Source organism: Natator depressus, chromosome 2, assembly GCF_965152275.1.
Source record: "Natator depressus isolate rNatDep1 chromosome 2, rNatDep2.hap1, whole genome shotgun sequence".
Taxonomy (NCBI): Eukaryota; Metazoa; Chordata; order Testudines; family Cheloniidae; genus Natator; species Natator depressus.
Window position 1 is genome coordinate 208608871 of NC_134235.1, and position 18123 is coordinate 208626993.

Genomic DNA, 18123 nt, shown 5'->3' on the forward strand with positions numbered 1-18123 from the left:
AAAATATAAGTGACAGACCTATCAAAGATTAATACTAAAACCTATCTAATGCTAAAGATTATTAACCCCCACATGCAATGGCTACAAGGAATATTTTTGTTGAGCTAATACTGTAAATTACAACCTATAATTTTAATGGCCATGGATAGTGATCTGCACAGCCCCAAAGAGAATTTGGGATTGATTTTCTGTTCCCGGTAACTTTTTAGTCCCAAGGTTAAAGCAGTAGTCTTAGTCCCTCTTTGTGGAACAATGGGAGACCTCCCATTTCTCAGCACTCAACTTCAAGCCCTTCAGCAAGCTAAAGAGCTCCAAAGGGGTTCTCATCCATTCCTGAATGGAGGGAGGGTATCTGCTACACATAACACACAGGGTGGGGTATGTAAAACAAAGAAAAAAATGTAGGCTTCTTAAAGCCCCAGAAGAAACAAAGTGAACCACTATGGACTAGAGTTGGGATAGAAAATATTATGGTGACTTTACTGATTGTTTTAGAAGCCTAGAGAAGTCTCTTAATAGTTATGGAATCCTTAGGAGAGGATAATACTTGCAAGGATTAATTTTCTTTTTTTTTTTCTTTTCTTCTTTTTTTTTTTGTTCTAAGCAGCAAATTCTATTGTGGCCCCTTTGAAGAGAATCTGTTTTTTGTGTTGAGACTGAAAGGTGTAGGAGAACTAGTACTGGGATGCACCTGCCAGAACTGGAGTTGGTAACAGTGATACAAGTGGCATTGGAGGGCTTGTGTATAGGCAGTGTAAACGCCCCCAAAACTTTTCATGACTGCCCATCCTGAGATGGTGCTGTAGCTATTACACTGATAACATTCAGTCTGAGTTGGTCCTGGTGAAATTCCACAATGAATGTGCTACTGAGTTCAAATTTAACGTATTCTCCATTACAACAGGCTCAATCCTTGTTGTTGTTTTTTTAATTTTTAGTCAGAGGCCTCTCTCATAGACTTTAAGGCCAGAAGGGACCATCATCTACTCTGACCTCCTGCACATCGCAGGCCAAAGAATCTTGCCCACCCATTCCAGTAAAACTCCGGCTGAATTACTGAAGTCCTCAAATCTTGAATTAAAGACTTCAAGTTACAGAGAATTCACCATTTACACTAGTTTAAAACTACAAGTGACCCATGCCCCATCCTGTAGAGAAAGGCAGAAATCCCCCAGGGTTTCTGCCAATCTGACCCAGGGGAAAATTCCTTCCCAGCTGCAAATATGGCAATCAGTTAGACCCTGAGCATGTGGGCAAGACCCAGGAGTCAGATGCATAGTAAAGAATTCTCTGTTGTAATTCAGAGCCCTCTCCATCTTGTATTCCATCCCTGGCCTTTGGAGATACTTGTACTAGCAATCGCAGATCGGCTACATGCCATTGTAGGGAGTCTTATCATACCATCTCCCCCCATAAACGTATCAAGCTCAGTCTTGTAGCCAGTTAGGTTTTTTTCTCCCACTGCTCCCCTTGGAAGGCTGGTTCCAGAACTTCATTCCTCTGATGGTTAGAAACCTTTGCGTAATTTCAAGCCTAAGCGTATTGATGACCAGTTTATATCCATTAATTCTTGTGTCAACGTTGGTGTTTAACTTAAAAATAAATACCAGGGTGGGGAGGAGTTAGCCCTCTGATTTATTTATAGTGGGAACTGGATTTATAGTGGGAACGGGAAAAATTTAGTTTATTATTATTCTCAACAGATTGTGTTATTATGAATAAAGCACTGCCACTAAAATTAGCATCACAAGCGATAGTGAGCCAATACAGAGATTCAATTTTCTCTTCTGCAGCATGCAGTTCCACGACACTGCATACTTTGCCAATAACATTCAAACAGCACATAGGACTTTGGAGATACAATACATAGCAATGACTGGACCATGTTATACCAATAAAATAAAAACCAGCAAGGTCTTATTAAAGGGGAAAAGGCAAAATACCACATTTATTGTGAATACAGAAAGAATCATAGTAAGCAGTTAGTTATAGCTATAACATTCCATTCAATCTCATATTTATTCACACATTCATTCATACACACACATAATACACACACAGGTTCTGCAAGGTTGTTATCATAGTTACCAGCCTTAGAGTTGCTCATGCCAAGCCACTGGCCAGGTGGCCTGGACATGAGGAGGGAGCAGGGCCTTGTCAGATGCTCATCTGATGCTCCTGGAAGTTGGTTTGCAGAATCAGACCCCCCAAAGTTCTCACTTTCCAGAGTCCATTTTTATAGGAATTTCTTCCTATGCCAGTCTATGGGAATTGCTTCATCATGCTGTTGCTGAATCAATCAACAGATAGCACATTCGGACGGCTCCGTGCTGCCAGATGTTATCTTGTTCTTTGGTTCTCCCATTCTTGAGGCTGTTGGGTGGATTCCAGTCTGCCCTCTGGGGGTTCTCTGGTTATTTCCACTTACGCCTTCTTCAGCCGATGGACACTGGATTCTTAGGCTGGCACCTCCCTGATCATTCAGTTATTATCCACACCAAGCATCCATCCACATGCATCCTCTATCTCTATTTTAATCACAATTGTTAATACAACAAAAGGGCGGGGAGTCTCTGGGTGCTGTTTCTGTTGTTACAGAGTATTGCTTTGAGTCTCTCTCTGTGTGAATTGTTTTGAGAACAGACTCTGTCTTAGAATGTACTAACGCAATTAGCAGCTTGCAAGTTTCACACATAGAGGGAGAGAAACAGTACCAAAAACCAAGAGACCTCTTAATTAGTAATACCCTGGAATTTAAACTATGGGGAATCAAACTCATTTGTGATTTTAATACAGAACTTCTTTAATATGATCCAACAACCAGACCAGAGGGGGGAAAGTACCATTTTTTAAAAACAGAAATTCTAACTAGGTTCAAAAGTGTTTGATTTAAAAAAAAATTCCTGTTTGCACAGATTTTGCTCTTCTCACTTCTAATCAGAAGCAGAAATCATAATGTTTCAGGAGTGGCTATTCTCATACAAGTTTTGCCCTGAACACACACAAGTATCCCTAGAATACAGCAATTTCCATGACATTTGCTGAGTTAAGATATTCAGATATTTTGGACAAAGGTCAGACTGACACTTAAACTTTCAAAAACTTTTCAAATACATCAAAGCACTGATGTTTTCTCATTATTAAAAGCAATTTTTTAAAAATGTAGTTATAAATGTGTTTTTCACTTTGTAATTTTAAATTGTTTTCTGGGAAATCCCTTCCTGATGTTTCTCCAGTGTGTCTTGTTACACTGGAGTCTACCAGAAGACAAACTTTTTGTAATTTTCCCTAACTTTTTTGGAAGGGACATCATCAACGAAAGTTGGAGCAGAAAACCTACTGTCAGTAGAAATGTTCCCATGCCATTAGGTTTTATTAATTATTATTATTATTATTATTAATTCCAACAACACAGTTTGTGGAAAGGAAAACACAACCTCAGAAGCATTGTCCTTCCATGTTTTCAACCCAATAATTATAATATTGGACTAGTGCATGACAACTGGAATGTGAAATTGACTAGAAATTAAAGTGAAACTGATCCATTTTTCACTGTTCAAAACGATAGTAGTAACTCTATATTATTCTCCAGATATATTTCTGACAAATTTGCAGTATGTTTACATATCTAGGGTAGGCCACCTGGACTCTGGACTATTGTCATCAAGCAAGTCCACTGTTTCCAGAAACAAAGAAAACAGTCATTCTGGTGTAGATTATTAGAATGCTATTAAAATCATCTTCCAGATGGCAACTTGTAACGAACCCACCCAACTAACAAGGTTGCTTCATTTTCCAGTTTCACGGCTGCATTGAAAGGGGCTTTCTTAAAGAAATAATGATGCATTCAGCATTGGCTTTGTCACTCCTGCTAATCGCAGTCTCTTCCAACCTCGCGATGGCAATCAAAAAGGAAAAAAGAGCTCCCCAGACACTGTCGAGAGGTGCAGTATGTTCACTTTATTTAATTGTTTAGTTAATATAAAATGCACCCACATGTTTAAATTCAATATAATCTTCTATTTTAAGACATTTGATAGAATATGATGTTTATTTTAAGTGTGTTTATTTTCTCTGAAAGGGACTATGTAAAAAGAACACTTTGTTATTCAACTGATCTACCCCTTGTGTGCATTCACTCATATCAGTTTTCTTTCTCGCCCCTCACCCTTACTGATTTTTATTCCTTTCAGCTCTGTTTTGTCTTGTGCAGTGAAATAATTTACACAGTAAATAAGTTATGCCTGCACAAACCAATGAAACAATGGAGTTGTACAGACAGCACGGAGGGCCTCTCTCACAGAGTCCACTCACCACCAGGGCGCCTCCTCCTGACTGCTCTGGGAATTAGCTCCACTCTGGTCTGGCGTATCTTTCCTCACCCCATGGTCTCTGTCGGGAATTCAGGGTATTCCTTCTCATGATTTAGCCCTCCAGCCAGGTCCCTGGACAGTCTTCCCATTCCAGGGTATCAGAATCCGTTTGGGCATCTGTCCCAGGGAGTCTTTGGCTCCACTGCCCAGTTTATGCTACTATCCCAGTGGCTGGTAGAGGAACCTGAGCCGACCTACTACTCCAGGTGCCAGGTCAGGCAGTCTATGTCCAGCACCTATGGTCTGTTTGCATCCAGACCCTGCTGCCGTATCCCTGGCCTCCTTCCTATTTCTTTGCTCTCATCCTCTAGCCTCCCCACTCTCTAGGTGTATCAGCCCAAACTTCCTTCTCCCAGGGACTGACTGCAAACCACTTCCCCTGCAGCAGCTTTCTGCTGTGAACTTCCTGGCTTTATACCAGCCCTGCCTGCCTATTCCTTCTCAGCTGGTTCCACCTTCAATCAGCCTTTCAAGCTCTGTCTCTCCCTCAGTTGCAGCCTATCAGGTTAATTCACTCAACCTGCCCTGCCTTGTGTGGCACATCACAGCCTCATTTGGCCTGCAGAACTTGTTACTAATAATGATGTAGTAGAAATAAATAGCCCAACTTGACACATTTGACATGGAAATCACATAGACTTCACACACACACACACACACACACAAACAAACAATTTTTGCTTAATTATTTTTAAAGAACAGAAGCACATTTAGAGACTGACCAATGAGGATCCTCACATATCTATCTCCTGTCCCTTAGCTGTTCATTTTCACACTTTTAAGAAGTTCCTTGTTATGCAACATTTTCAACCTTAATGTTAACTAGTCTTTAACTTTACATGTAATGATTTTCTCTGTGTTAATTCCCTTAAGAATATGGGCACAGGAGTAGTTTAGGAGTTCTGCAAGGTCCTTGCCACTTCTCCATCTCCATTTGTGGAATTTGGATAATATGACTTGCTTTGCATAATCTCCAGCTACTTCCCCTGCCTCTCCCTATCACGTAATGTTTAAGAACTCTGTAGTCCTCAACTACCCATAACTCTCACTTGGCAAAATTCATCCCACACAAAGAAAATTAGCACAAGGCACATGCACCACGTAATTCCCATCTAATCCGAATTACCCCTGAGGGCTGAACATCCTTCCATGCAAAGAGAGGGGAACTCCCTGTAGCTGAAGGTCTGATAACCTATTGCAATCATAGAATCATAGAATATCAGGGTTGGAAGGGACCTCAGGAGGTCATCTAGTCCAACCCCCTGCTCAAAGCAGGACCAAGCCCCAACTAAATCATCCCAGCCAGGGCTTTGTCAAACCTGACCTTAAAAACTTTAAAGGAAGGAGATTCCACCACCTCCCTAGGTAACACATTCCAGTGCTTCACCGCCCTCCTTGTGAAAAAGTTTTTTCCTAATATCCAATCTAAATCTTCCCCACTACAACTTGAGACCATTACTCCTTGTTCTGTCCTCTGCTACCACTGAGAACAGTCTAGATCCATCCTCTTTGGAACCCCCTTTCAGGTAGTTGAAAGCAGCTATCAAATCCCCCCTCATTCTTCTCTTCTGCAGACTAAACAATCCCAGTTCCCTCAGCCTCTCCTCATAAGTCATGTGTTCCAGTCCCCTAACCATTTTTGTTACCCTCCGCTGGACGCTTTCCAATTTTTTCACATCCTTCTTGTAGCGTGGGGCCCAAAACTGGACACAGTACTCCAGATGAGGCCTCATCAATGTCGAATAGAGGGGAACGATCACGTCCCTCGATTTGCTGGCAATGCCCCTACTTATAGAGCCCAAAATGCCATTGGCCTTCTTCATACTGAAGTCCTGCAGTCCTTAACCAGCAAGGCTTTAAAAATGTGCCAGGACTAAGCCCTAATATGTCACTCCAGCACAGGACAGGATTGAAAATGGAAGCTAGAATCATTTGAGTTTTGCAGCATAAGGCATCGTTCCTTATTTTGGACGAAATGTGGACGAAATAGTCATGGACAGCATGTCACAGCTTGCTTGCTCTGAATTCCAAGCTTCTGAAACACAGTATAAGTTTAAGCACGTAACTTGCAGCCCCCAGAACTCATAAGGGAATATATTGCTCTTTCCAGCAGTCCAGATTGCTAAGAAATCTCAACTGCAATAAAAAGGCCTTATATTAGCTCTTCTGAGCTATAAGACAACCCCCTACCTCAGTCACTGAATCAAGCCAAGCTCAGCTGCTTCTTGGTCAAACAGATCAGAATAATATTACCAACCTGAGAGATGCATTGTTAACCTAAATGGTCCTCCTTATAAATGATAGGAAGCCAAGAGATACCAGATTTAAAACATCTCAGGCTTTCCTCTTTAACCCAATAGAATGCAGCCCGAATCTCACTGAAGACACAGTACTGACAAGACTGAATAAGGAAAGAGATTGAACAATATTGGCTGTTGTCACTAGGTGGAGCTTTACTACAAGATCCTACATGGCTGATATTGACCAAGATACTCAGCAGAGAAGAATCAGGCAGGATCTTCAGCTGGTTCCAAATGCCTTCTCAATTGGTGTTCAACCCTTGCAGCAATAGTGCTCCCACTACAGCCGTAGTAGGGAAGTAACATTGTTAAGGAGTCTGAACCTATTAAACAAGAACCTACACATTGGTGATCTGATTGGGCACATGAATCAATTTGACAATACCCTCCTCAAAACCAGAAAGTGACACGGTGGGGATGAGTGGAGAGGCTGGTAATTCATCTGGAAATATTTTTAATATTAATTCTTGTTAAAGACTGCATGTACAGACATAGTGTTGCCAACTCCTAATGTTCAAAAATCATGATTCAGGGCCAAAAATTATGAGATTAAAAACAACTCATAATTTTTAATCTAAATATTGATTTTGGAATCCTTTTGTCTTCTGGTATTTGAAATTTTAGGGGGTCACATTTTCAAACTTTTCTCCACAACTATGAGGGTTGGGAACTCTTTTTTCATCCTACTTTTGCCCTCTGACTTCAGGTTCTGCACCAAATGCAGATCAGCCAGACTCAGGGACTTGGGAACAGATGAAGATAGTCAGGCACCAAGTAGAATTTACGAAGTGCTTAAGTTTGGCAACTAACCTGCCTAGGCGTTTTTGAAATTCCAACTTGGTGTCTATCTGCCTCTTTAGAAACTTGATTACTTTTGTAAACCTGTTCCCTGGTCCTCTGTGCCTAAGTTTACTTATCTGTAAAATTAGTGTAATACTCAAAAGTTGAGAGACTTAATATCTATATGGAGTTTTGAAGGCATTGGATAAAAAAATCCTATCTCTGTGTAAGATTTTGATAAATGCCCAAAACATAAATTATTTTCAAGACTCTCTTGGTTAATCCCTCCATTGTGATTACAGGCTGGGGAGATGATATTACTTGGGTGCAAACTTATGAAGAAGGGCTTTTTCAAGCAAGAAAAAGGTAAAGAACATTTAGAAAAGATAAAATTGTCAAGTCAGCTGAACTATCTAGTCAAAGTACTGTAAAGAAACAAAGCAAAATAAAAAATCCCACTCTAGCTAATCTAGAAAGCATCTTGTAACAAAACAAAAATGTAATTCTATAAATAAAAGCAACATCTTTTTGGTAATCACACTGTGGCTTACTGCATCAAGCACTGTTAGACAAGATGTTGGCATTTATGCATGTGCTATGGAATAGAAAATTGCCACAGGATAAATATCTTATCAGAAAGTAAACAGACTTTTTATGATGATTAATTCCTGATTAATTCCTCATCTTCACCACAACAGTATGAGCCAGTAATAGAACCTCGGGCGATATTCTATTGCATTAACTGTTATCTCAATGCTTTCCCCTTTGGCTTATAGTATTAAATACATGGGCAGTTCCCCACTGTTCACAACTCATCCAGAATGAGTTCTTGAATAAGCATCCCTTTGAGATTCAGCAGGAAGTCCACTTGAGGATTCCTCTACACCTCATAACCTCACTCTCCTCCAAATCGCTCCTCCAAACCCACTTCTTTCTACATCAACAGAGCACAGTCCCAGGCCAACCTACCAACTCAGTTTTAAAAGAAGGGGCAACTAATCTGAAGCATACCTTGTGAAAGCAAGGAGAAAAATCCTACCATTGACTGCAGTGGCAAAACACATAGTTATAAGCGCTTTGCTGAGCATGAGAAGTGGTCAAAAAAATTTTTTTTAAAAGTGTCTCACAGATTTGGGTTTTTTAATTGTTTTTTCCGTTTTCCCCAAAAATGTTGAAAATTTATCTAAATTTTTAAATGTCATCAACATTTTTCATTTGGAGAAAAATGTAAGCCAATTCCACAGCTGCTCAACACACACTCACCCCCCCCCATCACCCCCCCAATTTTTCAGTGAAACTTTTCATAGACAATTTTCAAGGGAAGGGCAGTTTAATCAAATATAGATTTTTTTGAAGAAAAAAAAAAAACTTGTAGAAAACCAGATCCAGGACATTTTGACTAGCTCTACTCAGTAGTAAGTATCCACAAGACTGGGCTACAGGACTGGAGAAAGATTCTCTTTGTAAGCCTTTCTGGAACTATATATTAAGCAATAATAAAAAGATGATTCTCTGCAGTCTCCAAGCTGAGAACCTCTTAGTTTAGAATATATCTTGCTCCTCTATTTTGTTGCATTCCTTTTTATGAAGGAGTTACATGAAACTCTTGTCCCTAAGCTCAGAAATATGCTCCATTCTTCCCAATGCCTCAGTCTAGTTATTAGTTTGGTGTAACATAATATACAACAGCAGTTGCATATCCGGGCCTGTTTGTAAAATTAGAGTCACTTGAAAACTCATCAGATGATCTAATTATGTAATTTTTTATTGTTATTAAAGTAACAAACCACTGATGGTCATTCATCATCTGGAGGACTGTCAATACTGCCAAGGTAATTTCAATTGTCTGATTGTTAAATTAATTTGAGGATTTTTAGAACATATATGTGCCAATATCTAGATTGCTATATGGCCCCTTACTATAGTTATCTGTAACACTGAATCACTTTCTCAGATGTGCTGCATATTCAATAGAAAGTATCTCCAAAAAGTAGATAATGAAAACAGGCTGCTTACAAACCTCACCTTTTACAACAGAGAACGTAAAAAAATACCTTACAAAGCTGTTCTGCAAAGCCTGACGCAGCATTAGATGGTTTAAATTAAGATGCACGAATTTACTCACTCATTGAACAGATTTAATATTGTTCTTTCCTCCTGAACGGGTAACCAGAGAAGGAGACTGGGGCATGACTGCTGAAATTGACCGAAGAAGAATTTACAGAGAATAATACACTTTTGTCAGGCTCTGGCTTGATACCCATTGAAACGAAAAGCTTCAGGAATAACAGGAGAAAGCTTCCATTTGTATAGCTGAAGGTTGTCCCGACACAGGACAAAACCAAAAAGTGGTGATAGATCTGTGACCTGTCTCATTAAAAATGTGGAGAAAGCAAAGCATGAAAGTCTCATGCATATGTTGCCACAGTGTAGAAGGAAAAACAGATTTTGGAAACAGTGATTGAGAGCAGCTTTTAAAACCATCACATCTTTTCTAGCACTGAAGAAGGTTTTTTCAGAAAATGAGGAAATACAAGAAATGGCTCAAAATAACTTCATCATGCTAAATCTCATGGTAAGGTGATATATATTGCACATTTTAAATCGATGCATTTCAGCATATGTTGTCACTTTAGCATTATCTACCATGGCTTCATATGCTCCTATCATATATTTCAAGCACAGATGCTAGTTTCACAAAGTGCGAATGAATTTAATAATTTGCTTTTAATTTTCCTGCCAGCATGAAACCACTGATAAGAACTTGTCACCTGATGGGCAATATGTACCTCGAATCATGTTTGTAGGTATGCACAATATGTATCTTCTTCTTTAAAAATGAAACCTCATTTCAATAGTATGTATGTGTTATAGGAATTTTCTCCCTCATGATATTCAAGATATTTAACATTTTTATTTGCTAGTTTTTGAGTTAGAATGGTATTTACCAAACCCTTGCTTCTTCAAGGACATACAGGCATCAAACAGAACCATAAAAATGTAGGGCTGGAAGGGATCTGAGAAATCACCTAGTCCATCCACCTGTGCTGAGGCAGGATTAAATATGCCGAGATCATCCCTGACAGGTGTTTGTCTAACCTGTTCTTTAAAAACTCCAATGATGGGGACTCCACAACCTTCCTTGGAAGCCTATTCCAGAGCTTGACTACCCTCATAGTTAGAACGCCTTCCTTAATATCTAAATCTCTCTTGCTGCAGACTAAGCCCATTACTTCTTGTCCTACCTTCAGCGGACATGGAGAAAAACAGATCCTCTTCCTCTTTATAACAGCCTTTTACATATCTGAAGACTTATTAGATACTCCCTCATTCTTCCCTTCTCTAAACTAAATATCCCCTCTAGCAGGGGACAGCACGGACAGACAGATACGCACACGCACACAGAGAGAACAAGGCTCATCTCCTCCAGCAGACTAGAGGAGCAAGGGATAGGTGAGAGTTGGGGGTGAAGTATGTGAAAGTAGTTTGGGTTTGAGTCCCCCCTTCAATCTTAGAATTCCATTCCCATAGGCTCTTCCCACTCCTGGGTTGAGCTTGAACATGGTGTGACATTGTCAAAACATCGCCACTTTGTGTAGAATCCTTGGGCCCCTGGGGTGAGGGAGATGGCAGGGGCCAATGGTTCCACATACGGTAAAGGGGATAATAAATGAAAGGTGCAGCACTGGCAAATGGTGCAGCGGGGGCAGGGATCCACAAGCTATGGGGGAAAAAAATGATTTAAACAACTTGGATTTAAAATCAGTCTACCAAGGCAGCTCGCCACAGATCTGTCCACAAAAGAAATCAATGCTATATACATAGTCCCCTGACCCTCCAAAACCAAGCAGAGTCTCAGCTATTGGCAAGTGTGGCAAGAGGAGGAGTTTACTGAGTTGCCTAACTGGAAAGACATCTCCACGAATGTCTAATAAATTGTTCATACAGCATTGCAATAGTATGTCCCTGCAAATAGTCTCATGGTGGGTGTAGTGTGTATTTTTAATGCACTCGTCACTAGGCTGGTAAAAAAGGGATATGTCAGCCTGCAATATAACCCAGATTTGCACCAGGCCAGCTGATCCCAAAAAGAATTGAATCCAATGCCACATGGGGGCAGGGATGCTCTGAAGCTGCAATGCAATCCCAGGGCTGCTCAAGTAGAAGCGGTTGTAAATGGGGAAATTATGTAAGTGAGTGTTTGACACACACACACACACACACACACACACACACACATCAATCCTGGTCCCTCTCTTTCTAAGTGCCAGCCCTTACAGCTGCTGTAAGCCCCATGCGGGGGATGAGAGATGGGGGATGAGAGGTATTGTTGACAGGTCCCTATAGTCATTATTTTCAAACAAGTTGCCTCCTTCAGGAAAGGACCAATGAGGGGATATAAACCAACAGTTAAAAACACACAGTATTGTATCTTCATGGCAAATGTGGAATTTTCATTTTTTTTAAACTGTCACAAAGAGGGAGAAATCATGTAGGATCAATGATGGACGAGCTCAGTGTGGCTCTTAGACCCCTGATATGTAGATTGCCAGGAATCCAAAGTGTTCTTCTTGGTGGTCTTCAGAATGAATAATTTTCAAGTCTCAAAATGGTGCAGTGGCTATAGCCCTAACTTTGACTGTGGAGACCTGAGTTCAAATCCCTCCTCCATCATAGACTCCTTAAGTGACTTAGGCAAATCACTGTCTTTCTATGGCTTAGTTCCCCTATTGTAAAATGAGGATAATAGTATTTCCCTACTTTTCTGGGAAGGATGAATGCATTAAAGATTGTGAGATGCTCAGATACTATGGTGATGAGGCCATAAAAGTCAAGTTATGAGAATCTTCGCCAGAAAGCTTGAGAAGGGAAATGAGCCAAAGAGAGGATAATAAAAATTGGCCCTCAGAAAGTAAAAGTCTGAGAATCACAGTAATACATGATTCTGGCTCTGAAAACGCCACATAAATTATATGAATGCCTTACCAAAAGTGTGTGCATAGTTTTACATACTGAATATTAGGGCTGTTGATTAATCGTCGTTAACTCACGCAATTACCTCAAAAAAATTAATTGTGATTAATTGCAGTTTTAATCAAACTGTTAAACAATAGAATACCAATTGAAATTTATTAAATATTTTGGATGTTTTTCTACATTTACAAATATATTGATTCCATTTACAACACATAATTCAAAGTGTACAGTGCTCACTTTATATTATTTTATTACAAATATTTGCACTGTAAAAATGATAAGAAATAGTATTTTTCAATCCACCTCAAACAAGTACTATAGTGCAATCTCTTTATCACGAAAGTTGAACTTACAAATGTAGATTTTTTTTTTTTTGGTTACGTAAGTGCACTCAAAAACAAAACAATGTAAAACTTTAGAGCCTACATGTCTACTCAGTCCTACTTTTTGTTCAGCCAATCACTAAGATAAATGAGTTTGTTTACATTTGCAGGAGATAATGCTGCCCTCTTCTTATTTACAATGTCTCCTGAAAGTGAGAACAGGCTTTCGCATGGCACTTTTGTAGCCAGCGTTGCAAGGTATTTACGTGCCAGATATACTAAACATTCATATGCCCCTTTATGCTTCAGCCACCATTTCAGAGGACATGCTTCGATGATGACGACACTCTTTACAAAAATAATGTGTTAATTACATTTGTGACTGTACTCCTTGGGGGAGAATTGGAGGTCTCCTGTTCTGTTTTACCCACATTCTGCCATATATTTCATGTTATAGCAGTCTTGGATGATGACCCAGCATGTGTTGTTCATTTTAAGAACACTTTCACCGCAGATTTGACAAAACACAAAGAAGGTATCAATGTGAGATTTCTAAAGATAGCTACAGCACTCTCCTAAGGTTTAAGACTCTGAAGTGCCTTCCAAAATCTGAGAGGGCTGGAGTATGCTTTCAGAAGTCTTAAAAGAGCAACACTCCAATGTGGAAACTACAGAACCCAAACCACCAAAAAAGAAAATCAACGTTCTGCTGGTGGCATCTGACTCAGACGATGACAATGAACATGTGTCGGTCTGTACTGCTTTGGAATGTTATCGAGCAGAACCCGTCATCAGCATGGACCAATGTCCTCTGGAACGATGGTTGAAGCATGAAGGAACATATAAATCTTTAGCACATTCGGCATGTAAATATCTTACAACACCGGCTAAGACAGTGCCAAGCAAACACCTGTTCTCACTTTCAAGTGACATTGTAAACAAGAAGCTGGCAGCATTATCTCCTGCAAATGTAAACCAACTTGTTTGTATTCTATGTTGTAACTGAAATGAATATATTTTAAAATGTAGAAAACATCCACAATTATTTAAAGAAATGGTATTCTATTATTAACATGATTAATTGTGCGATTAATGACAATTTTTTTAATCACATGATTAATCGCAATTGCTTTTTTAATTGCTTGACAGCCCTACTGAATATACATTCAGTCAGACTAGCCTCCTTTTGTGATATTTTCCTTTAAACATGCAATAGAATATACATGCTGGTGAACATAACATATAGCCCTATTTAACAATTAATACATAATACTTAAAATAAATATCTCACTCGTTCAGTAAGTATCAGTGTAATAAAAACTCTGGGTGGAAAAGAATGTCATTATTCCATTTGCTCTAAATTAGTATCCTCCAAAATCATATTTAAGTTGACTCAGCCTCATATTCACAACCAGTAGATATTGAAGATGCTGTTACTGCGAATGCAATGGGATAATTGTATAATATGTCTCCTTTTTCAGACCCCTCTCTCACAGTAAGAGCTGATATCACGGGAAGATACTCTAATCGACTCTATACTTACGAACCACAAGACATACCATTGTGTAAGTATCCACATTGTGAATGTTTTGCGTTTCACACTGTGACCAATGAGACATACCCTACCCATTGACTTGTGCTTGAGGATCAGACAGCATTTCATTGTCCTTCCTGCTCCCCACCCCAAAAATACCTAGGGAAATTCTTTAAAAGAGTCTATAAAAATACGATTATGCGCTTGATCCTACAAGAGGTCGAACACTATGGTCCTGATCCAGCAAAGCACTTAAGTACAAAAATACTCCCACTGAAATTAGTAGGACTACTCATGTGAGTCAAGTTAAGTATGTGCGCAAAAGTTTACAGGACCAGGGTGTAACTGAAACAGTGAAAATTACTACCCACAAAAGGGCTGTCAAATGCGCAAAGTAAACAGCCTAGGGAAAAAATTGAGAAAATATTTTTCTACCAACTTTTTAAATTTAGAGTTACTTAGGTACAACCTAGGATTATTCATTGTCAGACAGAAAAGTAATTTTTCGAGTTGACCTTGTCCCTTTCATGTCACAGCATCTATCAGAATGCATTTTTCTTACCCCAATAGAATATTAGATGTAATGAAGACCATTGATTTGTGTGTTAGCTCTTCATATATGATTATAAGATTTACTGTTGAGTATCAGTTTTAAAATATGAAAAATGAAAGGAAGTGAAAAGTGATGAAATGGAGCTTATCAAGTTCTTAGTAGTGATGAACCATGAAACTCTACACCCTCAGTTTCAGTAAAGGGTGCCAAAAATCCCACAATAGAAGACCTACAATATATTTTGTTCCCCAATATACATCAATTAATTCATAGGCGAAACATTTTAATAAATTGAGATTTTATTTTCAGATAGAAATGTACTTCAAACATTTTTTTAATTTGCGGTTTATTCTTCTTCCAGTGATAGAGAACATGAAGAAAGCATTACGCCTCATTCAAACCGAACTGTAACTTGTGGCAGTGAAATCACCATAACCTCTACAAGGTGAAGTGGTACAGGAAACCCCTCCACATCTGAAATATACTCATTAGCTGATTTGTCTGTATTAGCATTTAAACCTTATAGCAATCAATTGTGGTACACAGAATTTCATATGAAAAAAATATATTTCCAGGTATATATAACCCTTTTGAAAGTGAATTGAATGTTTAGAAAGGATGAACGGAAATATTTAAAACATATAAAACCTTAGCTGCAGAGATAAATTCAGGGGAATGGTAAAAAGATGCAAAAAGATCTTTGAATTCTAGGTCACTGATTCAAATCTGGTCCAGGAAAGCTTGACTAGAAATTGTGACCCATTCCATCTGGTGACTGCTTGGTAGCCTGCGCCAGTTAATAACCTCTGATGAGAGGATCAGATCAGAAGACATTGCCTAGAGAGGCTGGAGCAGAAAAGGATAATATGTTCACTGTAACTTTTCAAGAGAAGGTCAGTTAGCAGTGTAGGAGTGGCTCATCTTTGTGTCCAGCATTCTTCTGTACGACTCTGTGATTGTTAAAAGCAGAACATATACTTTGATGCTGAATATACAACGAATGCAGCTAAGTGCACAGTATGGGCTCCGTCAGGTAAAATTCAGCAAAACCTAAATAAAAGGCCTTTGACTTTGAGGAAAATACACTAATGCAATGGGGTAGAAGGAAGGAATTCTCAGCTTCAACATAAACTTTAGGGCCATGACACCCAGACATAAGAATGGCCATACCGGGTCAGACCAAAGGTCCATCTAGCCCAGTATCCTGTCTTCCGACAGTAGCCAATACCAGGTGCCCCAGAGGGAATGATATTCATCTGGTGATTCATCCCTTTCGCCCATTCCCAGCTTCTGGCATACAAAAGCTAGGGACACCATCCCTGCCCAATGGCTCCATGAACTTATCTAGTTCTTTTTTGAATGCTGTCACAGACTCATTTGTTAAGAAGTAATTAAGTTACTCCTAGCTATAAAGTAAAATGTTGTTCATAAGGAGATTTGCTGTTATAACAGAGTTTGAGAGAGACTTGGAGATAAATGATCTGTATGCTTAAAGAAAATTCAATTTCTTACTTCAGTCACTAATAGTATATTATCTTGACAACCAGAGAAATGAATTTTGTACCTGTAGGAAGATGTTGAAAATAAAATAAAACTGTCAAATATGTCCCTCTTAACCCTGTTTGGTTTTACTCATTTGATACACAATTCAAATTCTGTGTGAAGCATAGAAAATCCAGAGAACAGCCAGAATACGAGGGTCTAAAGTGGTATCACTTTGCTGTCATTTTCAAGTGTCATGATTAGACCTGGTTGGAACGGGGGGAGGGTGGGTCCCCCTGGTGAAAACTTGAAATTTCATTGAAAATTTTCAATCTATAATAATTTATTTTTTAATCAACCCTAGCTGTGAGTCCTGGTGTCCTTCATGTATCAAGGACTGACTTCTCAGTGCAGAACAATACTCTACATTTTCTGGTCAAGTCCAAAAAGCCACCTACCGTTCCAGAGGACTTCAAGAAATATGCCTAGCAATCATCATGATTTCCATTCCCTCAGTGACTGGAAATACAGTGAGAGGCTGTGAATGAAATAAATGGAAGAGCATGGCTTCTCATGAAAAAGCTTCTTAAACCAAGTATTGAAGACTTGATGTTATTGCATTTTAAGAGTCTGAACAAAAGAAATCTTATTTCCTTGCCTACCCTTAAGCTGGTATATATAACATGTAAGGGTGACAGGGCTGGTCATAAAAGACTCATACATTCATCTTGTACTCTACGTATTCAGACACTGCGTAAAACTTGTAGTAAGGAAAGGGCATTCATCATACATACAGTAATATAAAGGAAACAGCTTCACTGAGCTGCAAGACTGCTTTGAGTTTATACAATGTATGAACATTCTATTCCGGGCCTTTTGCTGGAAAAAATACAAAACACATGTATGTTGAAAATAAACCCAGACATCTCATCTCCACCAAATGTTATAATGGTGTAACTTAAAAGGAGAAAACCAAAGAACCTGAATTTGGTCACACCAGTGTTACTCAGAATATAAGAACATAATAAGTGCCAAGCTGCCTCAGACCAATGGTCTATCTAGCCTAATATCCTGTCTCTGATGGTGGCCAGTACCAGAGCTTCAGTGGGAGTGTACAGAACAGGGCAGCTGGATGATCTACCCCTGTCTTCCCCTCCCTGCTTCTGGCAGTTAGAGGTTTAGGGTTGCCCTTAGAATGGGGTTGCATCCCTGATCATCTTGGTTAATAGCCATTGATGGACCTATCCTCCAGCAATATATCTCGTTCTTTTTTGAACCCTGTTATACTTCTGGTCACACACCATCCCATAGCAATGAGTTCAACAGGTAAGTTGTGTGAAAAAGTACTTCCTCTTGTTTGTATTAAACCTGATGCCTATTAATTTCATCAGGTGAACCCTGTTTTTTTCTATTGTGGGAAAGGGTAGATGACACTTATCTATTCACTTTTTCCTCAGGGACTAACTCCACTGAAGTCAATGGTGTTATTTATTTTAATTTATAGAGAATTTTTTTTAAAGTGCCTATCTGGCTCTAAGCAACTCTGCCATGAGTTAAAATACAAATCACCACTTTCAGTCAAAGGAGAATCAGGCCTACCTGGTGCATACTGAATTTTGCGTAATTCCAAAACGAAAACAGAATCCTGAGAAAAGGGATTTCCTTGGGTTCTACATTAAAAGCCAGTTTTAAGAATACAAGGATGTTAAGTCGAAACAAGGCAATTTTTTTTTTCATCTTTGGTAACATTTTTATAACTATGTGTCCTATAGGGCAAGTACTTGGAGCCATTAAATGCAAA

General features: G+C 39.2%; 2 protein-coding genes across 2 annotated transcripts in view; one reads left to right on the forward strand and one right to left on the reverse strand.

Annotated features, from left to right (window-relative positions):
- Positions 1-3838: 3838 nt before the first annotated feature.
- On the forward strand, positions 3839-15251 carry AGR3 (anterior gradient 3, protein disulphide isomerase family member). The gene is made up of 7 exons (XM_074945831.1): positions 3839-3944; positions 7756-7819; positions 9233-9285; positions 9952-10028; positions 10197-10260; positions 14235-14318; positions 15202-15251. Exons 1-7 carry the CDS (start codon positions 3839-3841, stop codon positions 15249-15251), a joined length of 498 nt encoding a protein of 165 aa, XP_074801932.1.
- A 340-nt stretch (positions 15252-15591) lies between these two features.
- Positions 15592-18123, reverse strand: part of TSPAN13 (tetraspanin 13) — a 76273-nt gene continuing 73741 nt past the window's right edge. The window contains exons 7-8 of the mRNA XM_074945829.1: positions 16781-16860; positions 15592-15790 (exon numbers count right to left, since the gene is read on the reverse strand). Coding sequence (XP_074801930.1) covers positions 16795-16860 — 66 coding nt within the window. The 3' untranslated portion in view covers positions 15592-15790; positions 16781-16794. The remainder of the gene's footprint in view (positions 15791-16780; positions 16861-18123) is intronic.

Excerpts from the sequence above, each read along its gene's own strand:
- AGR3 (XM_074945831.1), top strand. The coding sequence starts at position 3,839 with ATGATGCATTCAGCATTGGCTTTGTCACTCCTGCTAATCGCAGTCTCT. Across the intron at positions 3,945-7,755 it reads TCCCCAGACACTGTCGAGAG|GCTGGGGAGATGATATTACT; the intron begins GTGCAGTATGTT and ends TTGTGATTACAG. Across the intron at positions 7,820-9,232 it reads CTTTTTCAAGCAAGAAAAAG|TAACAAACCACTGATGGTCA; the intron begins GTAAAGAACATT and ends TTGTTATTAAAG.